At 39.4% G+C, this 19,752-nt stretch overlaps 1 protein-coding gene across 1 annotated transcript in view; it reads left to right on the forward strand.

The window, feature by feature from the left end:
- The first annotated feature begins 1,725 nt into the window (after positions 1-1,725).
- RAB12 (RAB12, member RAS oncogene family) overlaps positions 1,726-19,752 on the forward strand; it is a 50,354-nt gene continuing 32,327 nt past the window's right edge. The window contains exons 1-2 of the mRNA XM_050324366.1: positions 1,726-1,984; positions 13,368-13,428. Of these exons, the coding sequence (XP_050180323.1) occupies positions 1,741-1,984; positions 13,368-13,428 (305 nt within the window). The 5' untranslated portion in view covers positions 1,726-1,740. The remainder of the gene's footprint in view (positions 1,985-13,367; positions 13,429-19,752) is intronic.

The following is a 19,752-nucleotide window of genomic DNA, read 5'->3' on the forward strand; positions in this document are numbered from 1 at the left end:
TGGAGAACATTATAGTTCTAGAGAAAGGACCTGAGGGATAAAAAAACCCAGCTCAAAAAGGCTATCTTGTTATGATGCTCTACTTGCTAGAATATTTCACTCTTAGAGATGGATTGCCCCTTCAAAATACTTAATTATAGCACTACAGATAATCAATAAGAACAGGAAGGGGTGAGAGTAATGCACAAGGAATTATGGAATTGGTTTGCTTGTTTTAAGGTTTAGACCATTCTACTTGTTTGAAAGACTGCCAATAATTCTGTTGATGAAAATTAGTGGCAATTAAGAAAAATGGTTTTCCTGTCGCTTTTGTTGTTGTTTTCTTTTTTGCTCTTCCTGTCAAATGGTCCTGTTTCAAGAAAATTAGCTGTTCAGAAAATCATTCCTGCATGGCAATGGTTTCTTAAATGTAAATCCCAATTTGACATTCCCTTGTAGAACTTCCTTAGCTTACAAACACTAGTGAGAATCTACAAAAGGGGACCAAATTTTCTCACATTTCTGCTAGCTTTCTTTTGGTGTTCAGGAGGATGCTGAACCCATAGATCTCAGTTAAAACCATGAATCCTTCCTACCTCTGCAAGAGAAGTTGTGGATGCCCTGTCCCTGGAAGTGTTTAAGGCCAGGTTGGATGGAGCTCTAAGCAATCTGGTCTAGTAAAGGTATCCTTGCTCATGGAAGGGGTATTGGAACTAGATGATCTTTAATGATGACTCATCCTAGTCTTTTTTCCTTCACATGATTTATTATTCTACTTTCTCTAAAGCCATGTTTTCCTTTTCTTGGAATACAATTGAGCTGGTATTGGAGGTTGTTATGAAAAGGTCCATGCCCATGAGCCAGCAGGTACCAGGTTCAGATTTGACAGTGAAATCCAGCCCAGCCCTGCATGTGCTGCCACACTCAGGGACTCAGGCCCAGGGCTGGGGTCTGCTTGACTCCCTGAAGGTAAATTTGGGTGAGACAGAATTATGGAGTCACAGAATCACAGAATGGGTCAGGTTGGAAGGCACCACAGCAGGCCATCTGGTCCAACCTCCCTGCTTTAGCAATGTAGTCCTAGGGAACATTGCACAGGATTGTGTCCAGACGGTTCTTGAATATCTCCAGTGAAGGACATTCCACACCCTCTCTGGGCAATCTGTCCCAGTGCTCGGTCACCCGCACAGCAAAGGAGTTCTTCCTCATATTGAGGTGGAACTTCCTGTGCATCAGTTTCGCCCACTGCCTCTTGTCCTACTGCTCGGCACCACTGAGAAGAGCCTGGCTCCATCCTCTTGGCACCTCCCCCCTTTAGATATTTACACACATTAATGAGGTCCCCTCTCAGCTGTCTCTCCTCAAGGCTGAACAGGCCCAGATCCCTCAGCCTTTCCTCGTAGAGGGGACGCTCTAGTCCCCCAATCACACCCTCAGCCCCTCCGCTGGGGTCCCCTCGGTCCCGCCGGGGGCCGCTCCGGGGCGGTCGCTCCCCGCCCCCGGTACTGCGGCGCGGCCGGGACGCGGCTCCGGGGCGGCAGAGGGCGCTGCGCGGGCGGGCGCGGACCTGGGCGCGCCGCTCCCGGCGGCGGCGGCGGCGGCGCAGTTCCAGTTCCTGTGGCTGTTCCCGTTCCCCTCGGGCAGGGCCGGGCGGCGGTCGCGTCTCGTCCTCGCTGCCCCCTCCTCCCCCTGCCTCGGAGTAGTCGGCGCCGGTGGCGGGGAGGGCGGGGAGGGAGCGCGGCGCCGCCGCATGCGTGGCTGATGGAGCTGGGCTCGGGGCTGCCGCAGCGCAGGGCGGGGGGCGGCGGGCTGGACCTCGGGGCGGGCTCGGCGGCGGGGTCGCCGGCGCTCTCCGGGGCGCAGTCCCGCCGCAGGAAGCAGCCGCCGCGCCCGGCCGACTTCAAGCTGCAGGTGATCATCATCGGGTCGCGGGGGGTGGGCAAGACCAGCCTCATGGAGCGGTTCACCGACGACACCTTCTGCGAGGCCTGCAAGTCCACCGTGGGTAAGGGAGCGCGTCCCGCCCCGCCCCGTCCCATCCCGTCCCGTCCCGGGGAAGGGGCTGTCCTGCCCCCGGTGCTCGCAAGGCCGGGCCGTGGGAACGCGGGGCTCGGTGCGGCGGCCGCCCTTCCCCGGCCCCTCTCCCGCCTTCCCGCTAGTGTGGGCCCCCTCCACGCGTGCCAGGCATTTCCCTCCCAGACCTTTCCCCGCCCCGGGGCGCGCAGTGGTCCCCGTCCCCTTCCCGCCCAGCCTCCCGCCCAGCGGAGCGGCGCTGGGTCTCGCCGGGTGAGTTCCCGGGCCGTGGTAAGCTCAGGGGGGTTGATGGTGCCGAACTTCACGGCTCTGCTTGGACGGATCGTGGGTGCCCTAGTTATCGCTGGAAGTTCTGAGAAGGTGCCAGGTGTCCAGTTTCAGCCTTACTAGCGGCAGACGGTTTAAAGGAAAATAGTAGGGATGGTTGGTAAAGCAGGTTTTGGGGCTTAAGTCTTAGATGTTGCGTGTAAGGAGACAGAAGTATTTCAGGAGTTGAAAAGTTGCTGGTTGTGTATGCAGCGTACTCTTCTCAGTGTGTTCAACTACTTTTCCAGACCGCAGTTAAATTAACTCCAGATGGCTGTTACGCCTTCTTCAAGAAGCCTTCTGTGATGTTAGGTCCGAGGAAGTTTTGTTTTCTGAAGAGTAGTATCTCTTGAGCACACTGTGCGTTTGGCTCCTCACACAACTCAAGAGAACCTCCTAGTTCTGTAGTGTGCTGTCTTATTCATGGTTTAGTCATCTGTATGAGTCTTGAAGGTAATTTAATGCCTCCTGTCTTTTAATACGCAAATGTGTAAAGGTAGGAAAACAAGCTAGTTAGCCTGCATTGTTATTTTAGTCCTGTCCTTGGAGTTGAACTCTTGAGTATTGCAGCAAGGAGGTTGTTAAAGTCTGTGTCACTGGAAAATACATGTGCTTGGCTTAATTGGAGCTTGGAATGTGAGGAAACGTCTGATGAAAAGTGATTGTATTGCCTTTTAGAAGCTGAGTTATTAGTATCCAAAACCATCTTCCTGTGACAAAGTAATACACAGTTAGCTATACTTTCATTTTAATGTGCGTTTTATCAGATCTTTAATTCTTTCCTAGGTCCTCTAAGAATCCAAATCTAATAGTGCGAATTGCACCACTAAATTCTTTGGTTTGAATTTGTTAACACTGTAGAAGTTAGAAAGACGGTAATAGCATATCTGAGGCATTAATCCTCAAAGGATGTGTTGTAATGAAGAAATGCTGATGGATTCTGTAGATGGGCAGATTTAATTAAATTTATGGTACAGCTGAATTAGAACTAACCATGGAATATTTTCTTTATAAATACTCCAGGTCTAAACATTGATTTGAGCTCTCCTGTATCTTTGGCTTGACCTATATTAAGGGTTCCTTCAAGTCTGGGCTGCTCTCTGTAACTAGGGCTAGTTTCCTGCTGTGAATCTTGGAAAGTTGCTCTAGACCCTGGTCCAGACTTCCAGGCTGATCCCTTGTAAGCAAAACTGACTCCCTAAATAACTGAGACAGTGACTGAAGCAGAGAAGCTTCCTTATTTTAGAGAAGAAACAGGAAATAAGTGGTGATATGCTGCTAGACAGAAGGTTACATAATGTTTGGTGTGCAAAGTGTGCCAACATAAAGCAGCACAGGGAAATCAACTTGTGCCAAAATACATGTAGAAGGACTTGACAGTAATGGCATTCTTTCAAGGTCCTCTGACTAAACTTGAGAGCTGTTGAGATTCCCCCAGATCCTTTGGCTGCTGAGTGAAAGAGCTTTTCACAGTCAGCTTGCACCCTGCTTTTTTTGCGTTATAAGAAAAAGTAATCTCTGCTGTTTACATTTAATGTAGATTGAATATAACTTGCATTCCAAAACAACCTGTGTTCAGCCTTTGATACACAGTTCATATCATAAAGCTCTTCCCCTGTCACCACTTAACTGCAGTGGTTTTCAAGAATTGCAAGTGGAGAATGTTTTTAAAACATTGGTGAAAACCCTGTGACTGATCCAGTTTTAGAGGAACTTATGTAAACTGAATGTATCTTGAGATTAAATTTTAAAAAAACTATGTAACCAAACAACTGCAATTTATTGAACCTACTCTATGTTAGCAAAGCTCTGTGTATAATGAAGTGCTGGAATACATGCTTACTTCCTTACCTTGACATTGATGGTCTCAACCTGCCTTTGTTGCTTTTATACTAAACCTATGGATGTATAGGACAAACAGAAAAACATTTAACACCTCGACCTTTTGGATGAAAGTGCACAGGCTACTTGGAAGTCTTCTCTAACAGCGTAAGAATTGCAAACCTCCTAAAACTTTTCTGTCTCCTGTCCTTAAGTGCTGTTTAGGATAATCCTGCTGTGTCACTGAAAAGTGGAGTGTTTCTGTTGAAAAGGGGATCTAGGGGTTCAATTAAGAGAGATGCAGTATTTTAATGCTAACTTAGGAATGGACTACATTGCCAGATTGGTAAAGTAAATTCTGTAATGAAAACACATCAACGTGTCTTCAGCCGCATCTCAGATACTGAAGTTCTTTGAAAGTGTTCAAAAATAGCTTGGCAGATTTCAGCACATTATTCATAATGGCACACAAAGCACTGTTGATCTAAAATTCTTTTGATGTATTTATTTTGGGCATTAAATTAGTTGCATAGAATATTGTTTCTATTTAATCTGCTATTTACATAGCACTGAGAATACTCAATATGCTCAAATATTTACTGATTTTCGCAAAATGTGAAATTACTTTCTCCATGCCAGTGTTAAATCCAGAGTAGTTAACTGCTTTTCTGCAATGGAATAATGCTTGTATGAGGGTATATTGACATTGTATTAGCTTTGTCAACAAACATAAAGCTACACTTTTTCTTATGAAATGAAGTTTGATCTCCATTTATTATTTGTTGCCTGACCCCATGCACCTGCATTATTGACACAGGAGCAGAATCCAAAACTATGACTTGGAGGGTTTTCCAGCTTAACAGTTGAGACCACATATGCCAAATATGGCATGAAAAAGGATAATGGATAAATTCTCATTGCCACATTTGTAAGAAGATTTGAGGATTGGAGCAAAGGAAAAGTGTTTAATTTTAATCTCGGCTTCTTCCACACCTTCCCCCTCTTATCCTAACCCAGGTAGTTCTTATCCTAAAAGAAATACATTGTAATTCAGATCTCCATAGTAGTGGAGATCTTTATAATTTATGAAACAATTTTTTCAATGGTACTATTTCACTCTTCTTTTCATCAGAGTACCTTTATTTAATATTTAATGGCCTCTGTTCTCTTCCCAGTATCTGTCCAACTACAACTCAGTCTCATGACTGTGTGTCCTACATCATCCACCAAGTCTTAGTTCATTCCCAGTCTTCCTACTGTTTTTCTTCCGTGACAGATCTGCAGAATTCCTGTACTCAGCAGTATTTATTTCCTGTCCATCTATTTCTGCCCCAGGCATTACACTTCTCTCTGGGATTTATTCTCTGAACCTGAGGTTCCTGCTCTCCCAAACTGGTGTCTCTACTGACTCACCTCTTGGGATGCTGATTCTCCTGGTCCCTCAAATCAAGGTTCTTTTCTCAGCTTTTATTTTACATGCTGGCTCAGTATGTTAAATTTTCTTAAGATCTAGTTTTATCTTCCAGCTCTTTTCAACCAGGTCTAAAAGTATTCCAGGAAAGAGGCCTTGGCCCTTGGTAATACCAATGCAATGTCTGTGCCTCGTGCATTGCTGGCTCTTGTAGCAGCTCTTCATAGGAAACTACAGTACCACTTGTAGTAAACACTGAAGCTTCCTTCTGTCCTGTTTTACAAGCAAAATCATAGGTGGAGTTTGTAATGGGAAGGTTTGTTGTGGATCAGGATGGGAATGTGATGACCTGTGATCTGTTCTGAACTAATTGCAGCCCGAGGGATCCAGATCAGTGACATGTAAAGGCACTGTGGGGCGAGACATCTTTGACTTCACAGAAATGCTCTTTGACCTTGTTTCACCTTCATGTGAAATGGTATGGAGGTTGGCAACTCGTGAGATTTACAGAGGTCCATAGCTTTTGCTCCCAAGCGGTATTTTCCATATCAGTTATTTTTAAAATACCCCTCTCCATGCAAAATTCCTAATGTCCATCAAATAAACAGTAGCAATGGTGAAAACTTTAGCTTTTATCAGAGTAATCTTAAGTAAGGCAGCTTCTGGTTTTAATATGTATATACATACATATATACTTTTATATATATACATACATATATACTTTTATATATATGTATACATATATTTGGGGCTTCTGTGATGATTGAAACCCTTTGTTCATTCTTTTTATCCTCAAAAAATGTGGACTAACAACATTAAGTGTTCAGTTTCATTGCCATAAACTTGTCATAGAACATAATTAAATTCCCTTCAAAGTATCAGCCTATTCATTTTAAAAGTACCTATTTGTAATTTTTCAGAACTGGATTTTTTCCAGCCTTCCATAAGATGGCACTGAAAGTCTAGTTGGGGTGGGGAGAGGGAAGAAAGAGTAGAAATACATGTCTCTTGCTTTACCACATCATGGCAAAGTAACAGTAAGATGTTCTTGCTTTAACCCAAAATCAACTCTATACTCAGCATGAGAAATTTTTGCAGTTGTACAAAAAAAAAAATAAAGAAAGTTCTGATCAGGCATAAATATTTCTGTGAGAATTGACAGTTCTTACTGACTGTTCTTACTTTTTCATATCCAAGGTGTTAATACATCTGGTTTTATGTGTTGGCTTTTTGATTAGTGCAGAATAGTGTAAATAAACCAAACAAATACGTTGTTAATGGTGTTCTGCAGTGTCTTGCCAAACTATAAACAGGGGAGAGCAGGAGTCTGGAAGCTCGAACAGAAAACAGTTTTGTCTTACACAAAACCTTCAGATAATTAGGGAACGTGTGTGAAACTCCTTGTTTGTCTTAGGAAATGCAACTTTTGACAGAAGCCTGTGTTCACTGGAACCTGCCTCTTACCTCTGGGAGCAGAGTAGTCACTTGTAATGGACACTACAGAGACTCCAGCAAATGAAAGCACCTGGCAAGTCATTGTTTGCCTCGCGTGTGTCAACTAAGTGTATTTTACAGCATTTGGTGTAGTCAGCAATTGTTTTCTATGCATAACCATTTGAATCCTCCTAAGTAAACAAAACTATAATTTAAAATAGGAAAATGTAGGTAAATAATATAAATTAATAGTGTTTAGGAATAGGGTTTTCTGGAGGTATGGGGTTTTTAGTCAACAAGAGGTTGCAAAGAAAAGTAAATTTGAAGTTGACTTGGTTTTCTTCATTTGTAAACTAGATGTTAACTTCAGCTGATAGAAATAGTCAGGTACTGGGTTATATCAACACTACAGGACTGTCAGAGCACCACGTAGTCCCTAGTCAGTACATATATGAGACTGTGCAAGTAAAACAACAGGCAAGATGAAGAGGCCACTTGAATGGTGTCAGATTGGCAGTTTAGTTTGTGAGGAGAGTGGAATGCAGCTGTCAAACTCAGTCTCTGCTGTGAACAGCTGGGCATGTCAGTAGCAAAGAAAATAGGACCCTATGATTCTTGGTTAGGGACTTTCTCTCTGGAAGTTGTGTAGCAACACTTTTTTACAAGTTACTTCTTCTGATATCCCAAGGAGTGGAAAACTTGATACCCAAAACAAAATGATAAAGTCAGTCTGATTTTGAAATAGATTATATCTTTTAAAAATCTGAATAGTGCTACTCATGAAATAATTTTACTTTTTCCTCAAATTCAGTTTTCCTTTCAGGTCAGGTAGTTGCAGACCAGTGGCTTGGTGTGCTTTCCTGTTCTATAATCAGAAGTTTGAAAATAAATCTTGTTTATGAAGGCATAGAAAGCCATATTCCTTCCAGTTTCCTCTTCTGTCTCATTCTGTTTGTCCACATTTTGGTGTGTGCTTTGAACTTAGTACCATAACTAGTCTAAAAAGCCTACTTTTTGTGAGACTTTGTAATTTTACTGTCCATGAGAATGTAAAGAAATTATAATTTCCTTCATTCTCATTGAATCGAGAAGTACCAAGCATCTGGGATGTTTAGAAGCTATATATTGTACATTTTTTAAAATCACTTAGTTCACCTTCAGAATTTACTCACTGCATGTATATTACACCAACAGAAAAAAAAATACTTGCTATCTGTTTCTTTCTAGTCCATAGCCCAGTTGCCAGCTGAGTTGTGGGTACATTTTTATTTTAGGCAAGCGGTCTCGAATGTCTGCATGTTAATCGTTCTAGTATTGCACACTTGGAGCTCTGTGGACAACGTACTTTACCTACCTCCAAAATAATCCCTGAACCGGCTGATATCTGACATAACATTAGATGCTGCCAAATCTCTTTTTACAATCTTTAAATTTATAATGTGCAGTTTGAAAGAGGTATTTCCACTTTAGTGTGTTTTAAAAAGTGTTTGTCCTACGGCTTCAATTAAAATAAGACACAACGGTTCTGGGGTTTTTTTCTGGGAACAGTTTGTGTAACCTTTTTCTGTCCTCCCTGTGTACCTTTTGTTGTTGCTTGCTTCTCCCCTTCCACCATGCCAGACGATAGAGATCAGTATCAAAGCTACTGAGCATCTTCTCATTGGCTTTGGCAATTTCTGGATAGGTGAAAGTATTGTATTGTTTGAGTTACAGAGCAGGACTAATAAAGGTGGCTGTTCCTTTGAAAATCACATAACCTTTGTCGTTAACTGTAGCGTAAGTAAGAAAATTTGTTTGCATAATGCTGTCAGATGTCCAAATTAAATAAACTGTCATACTCTCCAAATCATGTCTGTTTTAATGGTTAATTAGTATATAACCTCTGAATTTTTTAAACTGATTGTGTTTCTTTAAGCATGATCTGATCATTTTTCACTGATTGAATTGCTTTGATGCAAATCAGTAATAGGCCTCTGAAAATTGAGTCCATTGGAATTGATTTTAGTTGGAGGGGCTTTTTTGTGTTCTATTTGCATCTGTTTTCCCAGTTCCTCCATTAACTTTGTTACCAGGAAATCTTGGGCACCAAAAGGTCACTCTTTGTGCATTAAGCAAAACAGTTTCCACTTCCTTTTTTTACCACTCAGGGGAAAAAAAAAAGAAATTGAAAAAGTGAACATAAAATGCATAGGAAGAAGTTTCTTTACTATTTATTTCTAAACAATCTTTTTTTAGCTTTAAATAGAAAGGACAGACCCAGTTGTGTGTGTACCTTAGTAGATAAGTTTTAGTTTCTGTTTAGAATGAGAAATTAATATCCTGTAATTTGATCTGGGCTTGGCTTCATTTTATAGGATTTCAGTCTCATGTTTGGAACAGTCTCAAGTTTGGTTCAGTGACAAGATACGTCATCCTCAGTGACTTGCCCTTATCTAGAACTTTATTAGTGCATTTCTATTTTGAATGTCTGTTCTCTTTTAGGGCTGTTTAGTTTCGAAAAGACTGCAGACAGGTTGTTTGGCTGTGTGTTTAGTATACTTTTAAAAAACCCTTCTATTCTACTAGCCCTTTATTTTTCCTGCATAGTTTCAGTTGAGCACATGTTGTAATAGACCTTCCTGTTTGAACAAAGTATATTTTTCATCTAAAGTTCATGTGCTATTAAAAAAACCAATGTGCATTATATAAAATTTTGAGGCTGAGATTTGTATTTTTATGCCTTTTTCATTCGTTCTTACAGGATATTTGAACTTCCTAAAAAGGCCTCTCCAGCAAAAAATGAGGGTCAGAATATGCTATCCAAAACACACACACTTTTAACTCATAAAAAGAGAGGTGGTGATTCAGATTTACTCGTGGTCTGAGTGTTACAATTTTAGATAAACTGAATGCATTGTTTGCCCTGTGGTCTGTGCAAGCCTGATATATAGAGGAGGCTGACTTTTTAATGGGAAGGTGGATTGTAGTAAGCCCTTTGGTTCCCCTTAAATCAGTGTGAACTGGCAAAGGGCACATTTCGGTATGATCAGAAGCACATGCAGTTGGCTTCGCTGGCATGTGTATATTTGGGTTTTCATTGACAATAAATTAACCAGCAGGCCTTAAAAATGCTAACTAGGTAGCATGCAAACCAGCAATAGTTTGCTGGTGGTGTTAGCAGCTAAAGGGAGCCTTTTAAAATCCTTTCTTTTTATAAGATGAGTTGTTCAGATTTAATGCAGTTGTTGACAGTAATTGTTGATTCGTCTAGTTCATTGAACTATATATAAACCCATGCTGGAGTAATTGTATGGATAACAAAACTTTTCATTTAGGTATTTTCGTTAACATAAGTCAAGCTAAATAATTACTTTCATTGAACTTTTTCTTAACTCAATGCGATATTTGAAATTGAAGTGGAAAACAAATTATTGTGTTGTTGTTTTAATTGAATTACTAAACTGTATGTAAACTTGAAGCACTGGCTTTGGCAGTCTATGGTGGAACATGCTAATGAAACCTGACAGGCTTAGGAATTTGTTTCTTCGTGTGCAAAAGGAAAGCTGCCAGATTTTTTTCTTCAGTATTGGCAGACATAAAGCTTTTGGGTTTGTGTTGATGCTTGCAGAGCATTACTAATTATAAAAAGCAGTCGAGCAACCTTTGCATAGTTCTGGCACTCTGTCTGACTCGAGTGTTAAATGATTCAAACAGTTCTGTAGAAGAATCTGCTTTTCCAAAACTGTTACTTGTGTGCATTGTTCCTTGTAAAATTTAACAGTAGGGAAATATTTCATGGTATGACTTTAAGATAATTAATAGATCTACCTTTGAAATAAGAATACCATTGACATTTATTTTGAAACGATCTCTTTAATATATAGGCTTTTTTCTACTTTGTTTAATTCATATATTGTGCCTAGTAGTTCCAGGAAGTCCCAAGTTGAAAATGTACTTTATTGTAACAGTTGGATTTTCTTTCCATAGTTCATTATTTATTTTGCTTTTTTAAAAGTACAACAAAAGCTTTTTGTTTCTTTCTTTGTGTAAGACAGCAGTGTATAAACCACTTCTGTAAAAATAAGAATATTTTGGTTTTGTAATTATTGGAACTTACATGAAATCCCTGTGGTGTTTCTTAATACTCAGTTGGCGATCAGAGATGATTTAGACTTTTTTTGTGTAGGGCTATGGGGCTTTTTCTTTACACAGCAGAATTGTATTCTCTCAGCGCTCACATCAAGCCCCTCTACAAGTAGAATTGTCAGCCTGAGACAAGTATACCCACCTGTATGAGTATCATAGATTCTTTTTTTGTATTTGTGCTTCTGTGGTAGAGAAAAGCAAGATTTTTTAATTTTTTTTTCTAAATGCCACATGAATGGCAAATCATTTAGTGTGTTGTGTATGACAGAATGGCAGGATTGGGAATTGGGCTTGAGATGTGTAGGCAGTTATATTCAAACTTCCTTGAGGACGGGAGAAGTTTGAAGCAAGCAATTTCAGTTAAATCCTGATCATCTCCTTAGCAAGTAAAGTTACTCTCTTGTTGTAGAAAAAGCTGTGGCCTTTAGGACAAATGTTTTTATAGTTTAAATGCATTTATATAGAGGAAATCTTATAACAGTAGAAATGGTTCTATGTTTCTTTTAAAAAACTCATTAATAGAAAGGCAGTAATTACAAGAATTCCTATTTCACACACTTTGCATAGTAAAACATAGCTGGACTGTTTCTCTTCTGCTTTTACACTGTCACAGATGGTCATTTTTCAGAAGCGTAGAAAAAGATTTCTTTAAGTTGGGATTAATAAATGCTCTGAAATTTTAATAATTCTAATATTTTTTTCTCAATTTGCACATGAATACTTGAAAATTGCCATTAAAATTTTAGACTGTATAGTACAAATCAGTTTAACGCTTTAGCTCCTGGGGCTTGAATGAGATACATGTTGATAAGTGAAGTGCAAGCATTGTATGTCCTGATTAGCACTCCAAGAATTGGTGAATAAGTGTGCTAGACACTGTTAAGGACATGGAGAAGGAGGACAAGTGTCCTGGTGGTGACCATTACTTTTATCACTGTGTAATGTGCAACTGGAAGCTGTTTGAAGGGATTTTTGTTTAGGAGAATGAAGGTCAGTGATCCTTCCGTTTGTTTGATCTGGATGAACAGTGTCCACCTGCTTTGCAAACTAAAAATATGGACATAAGGGCCAAGTTCAGTCCTTTCTGTCAGAGTTACAATTCAGTCTCAACTCTTAACAATATCAGCAGGGACACTCAGCTTTTACCAAGGGTAGACACTGAGAAAATGTGTAGTTTTTGTTAAAGAAAATAAAAATAATTTTTCTTCTTCAGTTTCATTCCTATTCTTAGTGTACGATTGTATGTGAAATACCAAGTGTTTCCAACTCACTATGCTTCTGCACTTCTGTGTGAGTTCTAAGTGTACTGTTCTGAACCATGTCTTCTTATTTCTCCCTTTTTGATTTAGCACTGTTAGAAGGGATGGTGGTGTTTAGAAGGAAGAACTGAAGCAAAAATCTTCATGCAAATGTATACTAAAATGAACAGGACATTTATTCCCTGAAATACTCTTGTAGTCAAGGTGGTAATCTTTTGTGTCTAGGTATTGTTTGACCATGATATGTCTTATCTGTTGATAGCCAGCTTTTTTTTTTTGTTAATAGAAGATAAATCTTTCTTGTATAACAAAGTCTTCATGGTTCTATCTTTAATATTTAGCATGCATTCAGAATGTGACTGGAATTTGAGATGATCAATAAAAGCACCATACAGGTATAAAGTAAATTTTAAAAGTCAAATACCCTCTTTAAGAAGTTTGCTAATAAATATTTGCAGGAGTTAAGAATTACATTGCTGACAGACTTCTTCATAAACCAACCATAGTTCCAGCACTTATACAACAGCACTGTACAGATGCTAAGCATCTATTCTGGAAGCCAGACATATATTGTTCCTGTTTCACAAACAGCAGAACTGATGTGGAGGGATTGGTTTTGCTCCATGCCTCCAGGGCATCTGTGCCAGTTGGAAGTAGAGCACGATTGTCCTTGACAGTCAGGGTGAACGAGGGAGAGACAAACATCCTATGCCTGTTTTGTTTTACTGTTGTGTTGGGTTTACCTGCTGCTGGAAATTTTGCACAAAGTGGAAGGTTTATGTTGTGATGCTGCCAAATTGGATGGCTCACAGGCTGTATAGTGGTTGTCAAATCCCTGTGATGTTCCTGAGTTGACCCATAGTGGTGCAAACCCTTCTGCTTGTTCAGACTGTTACAAGTTGATATATTAAAAAAAAAAGTATCAAAAAATAATAATTACACCCTCATTACTTTTGCTTCTTATTCCTCCTTTTCTGTTTACTGTATTTTATTTATAGGTGTTGATTTTAAAATCAAAACAGTAGAGCTAAGAGGAAAGAAAATTAGATTACAAATCTGGTAAGTAAAACAAATGTGCAACCAGCAGTATGTTTTAATTTTATGTTCTAGCATGAATTAATATGCTTGTCTAATACTACTATTAACTGTTATAAGCTGGTTTAGCTCTTACCCTACTACTCCTCTCCTCCATTCCCACAAGACTTAAACAAAACCAAATAGCTCTTAGATTTTTGTGAGGGTTAAGGAGGAGAAGGAGACATAAAGTTAGAAGTAGGGCATGAATGTAATTACTGAAATATTAATGCATCACAGAGGACTCAAGTCCCTTTTCCTAGAAGAATGACATCACCAACACAAGAAATAGGAGTTCTACAAACAACAAAAGGTGACTGTGTTAAATAGACACTAGAGAATGTACACTTTGTTTTCTTTATTTTTCTGGACTGATTAAAACTGACCTTCATTGTAACAGCAATTATAAAACAACTGTGAAGTATTTTCTAAACTGTTTTTCTAAAACTTGGTATAGGCAGTGCTGTTTCTTTGACGCTGTTTGAAATAACTTCAAATTTAAGGGCATTCAAGACTTAAGTAAATTATATTCACTCTAAACAGTGGGGGAAAGTGGTTCTCCATGTTAGTGATTAATACAGTTTTTATTGTTTAGAAATTATTGAGTTTAACAGCTCCTTTGTTTTGCAGAGTAGTACAATACATAAACATTATTATGAGAGAATAAACCAGCTATGTTCTATACATTAATCTTATATACTACTACGTAGAGGCTTAGCTTTGGTTTATTAACAGTGTATGATGCATAATTGGCATTGTAGTTAAACTGTTTAAGCTGCTAACAATCCATAGAGGGGAGAAAAGCTCTAAATATTCTTGTTGTGATGCTTTTGGGATATTCTAGTGGTTTGTCATTCTTAACTACATGGATGCAGTGAATTCAGCTTACTAACTCCTCTTGGCAGGTCACCATCAACTCTGTCTGTCACACCATGTGTCTGTCTTGCTTCCCTCTGAGTTAACTGCTGCTTCATCTTTGGTCTCATCAGTCACCTAACATTTGAATGTCAGTGGCATGTCTTCATTCATCTGTCCCTGTTTGGAAACCTATGACCACAAGACTGGCAGTTGAGCCAGCAATTGTTAGCCAGGGTCTGCTGGAGCTGACAGAGGTAACAAAAATTTCTGATGTGGAAATACTACTGTATGCCTAATATGAATGCTTGCTGTGAAATGTGGTAAGCTTATACAAAAAAAAAAAATTCTCCTGTTGAATAAATGCATTATAGGAGAGAAGTTTTTTTGGAAAAGAGATGTTTAAACCATTATTTTCCACATATTGAGAATATGCTAGTAGGATATAGGAAATTTTTAAAACTAAAAGTTGATAGATTGCTAAACTGTGATAATTACTCCTGTGTGGACCCCTGCTAAAATGTCAAGGAAAACACAGTCTAATGAGATAATACTTTAAAATATGATAAAATCCACGAACACAACATCCTCCTGAGTGTCACTTCGTCTCCAACGTGGCTGTTAAAATGTTGTTCTTATACTGAATCTTTAAAACTGTCTTGGCTTACTTCTAGTTTTTTAGAAAAGCAATTAGATAAGCACTCTTTTTGCTAATTTATCCCGAATTCTGTTGTGTATTTTGTTGGGCCTGTTTATAAACTCTTATTAACACAGAATCACAGAATCATTTAGGTTGGAAAAGACCCTTAAGATTAAAGAGTCCAACTGTTAACCTATTGCTGCCAAGTCTTCCACTGAACCATGTCCCAAAGTGTCATGTCTACATGTCTCTTGAGGTGACTCAGCCATGCCCTGGGCAGCCTGTTCCAGTGCTTGACAACCCTTTTGATAAAGAGGTTTATTTTCCTAATATCCAATATAAACCTTCCCTGGCACAACTTGAGGCTGTTTCCTTTTGTCCAGTCGCTTGTTACTTGGGAAAAGAGGCCAACCCCCAGCTGGCTACAAGCTCCTTTCTGGTAGTTGTAGAGCAGGGATGAGGTCTCCCCTGAGCCTCCTTTTCTCCAGGCTAAACAACCCCAGCTCCCTCCACTCCTTATTGTATCTTCATTTGTTAGATTGAAGAGGAAAACAATTTAGTAAGTCAAACACTTGGAAGTTAGAAATGCAGACTTCAATTGCTCGGGTAATCATAAGTCAGTCTCCTTTCATACCTACACAGTGACAGAATTTAGGTTGCCTCATACTTCCTGGTAGTTTTACGATAATTGCAGTAACTTCACTACAAAAATGTTTTATTCAGTGAACAGATAATTTCTGAACTTTATGCTTATTTGCTTTCTCAAAATGACTAAAGTTATATTTTGAAGCATCAAGGTTTGCTCTTTTTTTTGTTGTTTTTTTTTAGTCATTTAATGATTCTACTTTTAAAGTAAAACAAGAACAGTTTAAAAAAAGTTTAAATTTGGTATTTTTATGGTCACTTGACCTGTCTCTCCACTGACCACTCTGTCAGCAGAATGTTTTCCATAGAGTTCTACCACTTAAGTTTATCAAAAGATATATTAAAGCAGTACTATGTTAAATATTTCAATCAATTGGGTGTGCAAGACATCCTTTTTAAAGCAGCTTTCACACCTGCTGCTGTTAGTAGAGTAGTATACAAAAGGACTTGTGCCCTAAGGATCACAGAGCTATCTGCTCTTACCTCTATCTGGTCCCTGCTTCCACTGCTTCCCCTGTTTCCCTGACTTTCAGTCAGGAAGCAACCTTGTACTTCTTAGATTATGCAATAATAGAGCACCACTGAGGGCACAGAGTAGTGTCCATCTTTTCTGTGCCACCTGGAACAGTAGTTGTGTCCCTTGGGTTGCCAAAAGTAGTGGGATGCAGTAATTCGGGTCCTGCATCACAGTTCTTGGCTGAAACAAGTTCCTGTGTTCTGTAAGAAGTAATGCATGCCTGCAGCTCAAGCCATGGGGTAGAGTAACCAGAACTACTGGATAGTCTGAGTGTCCAAGTGAAACCAAGCATCTGTGAATCAGCACTTTTTCAAAGCTGGAAACCCACACCAAATAATAGGAGCCTCACACTGATGCTCTGAAGCATGGGTGTGCTGGGAGTTGCTCAGCAGGACTGTAAGGTGTCCGACTGTGCCCTCTTACCTGGGTCATCTGGGCACTCATTCACACAAGCAGCTGACACAGCCAGCAGTCACTTGCAGCCTCCCCTCTGAAAGGACGTGGTAGCTGGAAGCAGTGGTGCCCTGCCATTGCACCCAGATCCCTGCTGGAGCCAGAGGGGCTCTCTACAAGCCTAATGCCCAATTGCTTCTGAAGGTTATTTTAAATTGGTGCGTTCTCAGTTCGTGTTCTGCCAGCTCTGTTTTCTAAGGCTCAGTTGTCTTGGAAAAACCCTGTCCTGGAGTGTAAGAGAATGTAGTTCCGTTTGTTCAATACCTCTGAAATAAATTATTTATATAATAAAAGATCTTAAGTATCTTTATGGGAGGAAAAAACTCATCTTGACAAGTAGAATTAACCTCTAAAATTACTTTAAAGCATTTTTAAAAATATTGCCTATAGGTTCTATAAAAGCATAGAGCATTTGAGTGTTAAATTAGTGTTAAATTTTTATTAAAGTTTTAGAAATATTTTCCCTTCTATTGCCATTGCACCACTTATAAAAAAGTAGTTTAACTACAGAGGCAGAGACAGTTTTGAGTCTGTCCATGTGTTTGTTTCAACTGATTTAGATAGGCACATTTACATTTGTGTAAAAGAAAAATTATCCAAACATATTTTAATTAACTGCATTTGTATTGTATTTTACGCAGTCTGACATAAATATGACACGTTAATGCTTGAAAGTGGGCTTTGTGTGGTTTTTTTTTAATTTGCTTTTGTTTGGTGTAATGTATGTTTGTATTTTTGGAATTATGTCTAGTTTCTGTTTTGGAAGCAGAAAAACAGTCAAGCAGTTGGATTCTATAGTTGCAGAATATAGCTGGTCAAGGAGTCATTCACTGTATGTTTCTAATTACAATTTAGAAATACTAATATTTTTCCTTTAGAAAATTTTCTTGAAAAAATCAATTAAAAAAGGCTTTTAGCACTTAAAAAAGAGAAATCTGATTTTTTTTTTCCCAGTTATGCCAGATCATTGTTTAAATTGTACTAACTTATTATTTGGACTTCTGGAGTTTGAATTAAATTCAACTGACTTACTCTATTGCATTGATTCTGACCAGAGCAAATAAAGAACTAGTAGCACTTAGTATCACCTATGAAGTTGATGAAATTATGTACTGTTAGCCCAGTTAAATAGTGGTCATCTCTTCTTCCACCTTTCCATTAGTGCTTCAATAGCTATCCTTAGTAAAATATTCCAGCTGCAGGAATGGTTATACATGGATGAAAATAGTGTAGCAAACTATTGCTCCAGCACTGCACGTGAAAGGAAGGCATTTGAAGCTGGTTGTGCTTTTAATGGTAGCTCTCCTTTGGGGATTGTGATTTTTTCCTGAATATTGGAAGGATTTACTGCACATTTGCATGAAAAATAAGATGAAGATGAGATTTTTTCCACGCGAAAGATCAACGTGTTATTCTTCTCAAACTGCGGTTTATTTAGGTAGCTTGGGGTTGCATTCTAAACTTACTTATTGCAGAAATAGTTTTCCAGTTTTCACTTTACTGTTTGATAGCAAATACAATGTTAGGGTAATGTTAGAGATCACAAATTCAGCTTATTTTCTTCCACTTTTCAAAGGAAGCAAGGGTAAGAATATCATGCTTACAATCAAACCTGCTGACTGGTTTCATTTCAACCTGCAGCAGCAGTAGAGGTTGTGTGAAGTGTGGAGAAGTCGATGACTTAAAGCAAGGCAGAGAAAGCCAGCCATAATCCACAGTAATTGGCACGATTGGCAGGTGTCAGTCAGTAGCCATCTGGCCATTTATTTTAGGTAGTGGGCAGCCAGGCTGTCCATGGGTGTTTTAAACTGGGCACAGCATGTGGTGTGTCCCAAATAGCCAGGAATGGAGACTACAAGTTGTGTGACATTGGCATGAAGGACCTACACAAATGGGAGCACAGGATCATGAGGGTGCAGCAACCTAGGAATACCATAAATTTTTAAAGAGTCTGAGGGTGTTGTAGAGTGAGGAGAAGCTGATAGTACCAGGTGGATTTGGATATACAGCACTTAACAGGCTATGGGAAATGTGGAGTTGGGAGATAGCTGGAGTGGGAGAGTTGAACAATGTTGTGTAGTTCTCTTCATTGCTTACTTAACCAGTGTGCTGATGACTGGCTTCAGGGAGGGTAGGTGAACATTAGTGTGTTTATTTCCCCTCTGGTTTTGTAATGTATGGACTCAGTGATCTGGTACCCTGGTGGCCCCTCTGTGCTGGAGTTGCTGAAGATCCTTAGCAGTCACCTGGAGGCACAGACAGGTGACTGAAATACCCTCTTTATTTCTGTGTTCCGATAGGGCTACAGAAAAGAGGGAAAAGACTGGCCAGGAAAAAAACAAAAACAAAAACAAAACACAGAACAAACCCCAAACCAAAACAAAAACCCAACCAAGCAACTAAAAAAAACCCCAATGACAGCAAAAGCAGCTTTCCCCATTATTCCAGACAAAGCTAAGGTGGTTGTATTCTACATGAGGTATGCCCTTCCACCTGCCATCTAGTTAAGTCTTCTCAGAATGATGGAACCAAAGGTATCCCATCCTTAACACGCTTGATCTGTAGGCTGGATTAGCAACAGATGGCAGAATTCTGAGAATTCTGTTCATAAGCACTAGAGCAATGTTATCCATATGTGGAAAATCAACGGTTCATACTAGAATTTGTAAATTTTTCATGGAGTGAATGTCCAAAGGACCTTACATAAATCAATCTGACCATAGCAAAGAAGTAATGGAAAATAGAGTTACTTACTCTGACTAATACTTATATATGTATTTTCAGCTGCCAGAACTTGTATTGCTTTAATAAAAATGCTTCTTTAGTGATAAGAAAGCAACCAATTAACCATCTAAAACTGGTCTGCAATACTACTAGTGCATGACCTTATTGAAATAGGCTACCTGTTTTCACCTTCTGTAGGTTCCCAAAGGTTTGTATGAATGTAATTCTGAAGTTCTGAGAATGGGATTTGAATAAAAATCAAATAAAAAGGGATGTGATAGGAATTTGTGCTCTTCTGACCCATGTTGCAATGTCATTGGCTTGCAGTGAAATATAAGTCAATATTTTTCCACAGGCTATGAAGCAGAGGTTCCAAATCTTTTTCTAGTGGACACTGCTTTACTTTGTGAATTCACTGCCACATATTTTTTGCTATCAAGTACACTTGTGGCAATTTCAAGAGAAAGTTAAGTAC

Source organism: Myiozetetes cayanensis, unplaced genomic scaffold (assembly GCF_022539395.1).
Source record: "Myiozetetes cayanensis isolate MyiCay16 unplaced genomic scaffold, myiCay2020 scf1, whole genome shotgun sequence".
NCBI lineage: Eukaryota > Metazoa > Chordata > Aves > Passeriformes > Tyrannidae > Myiozetetes > Myiozetetes cayanensis.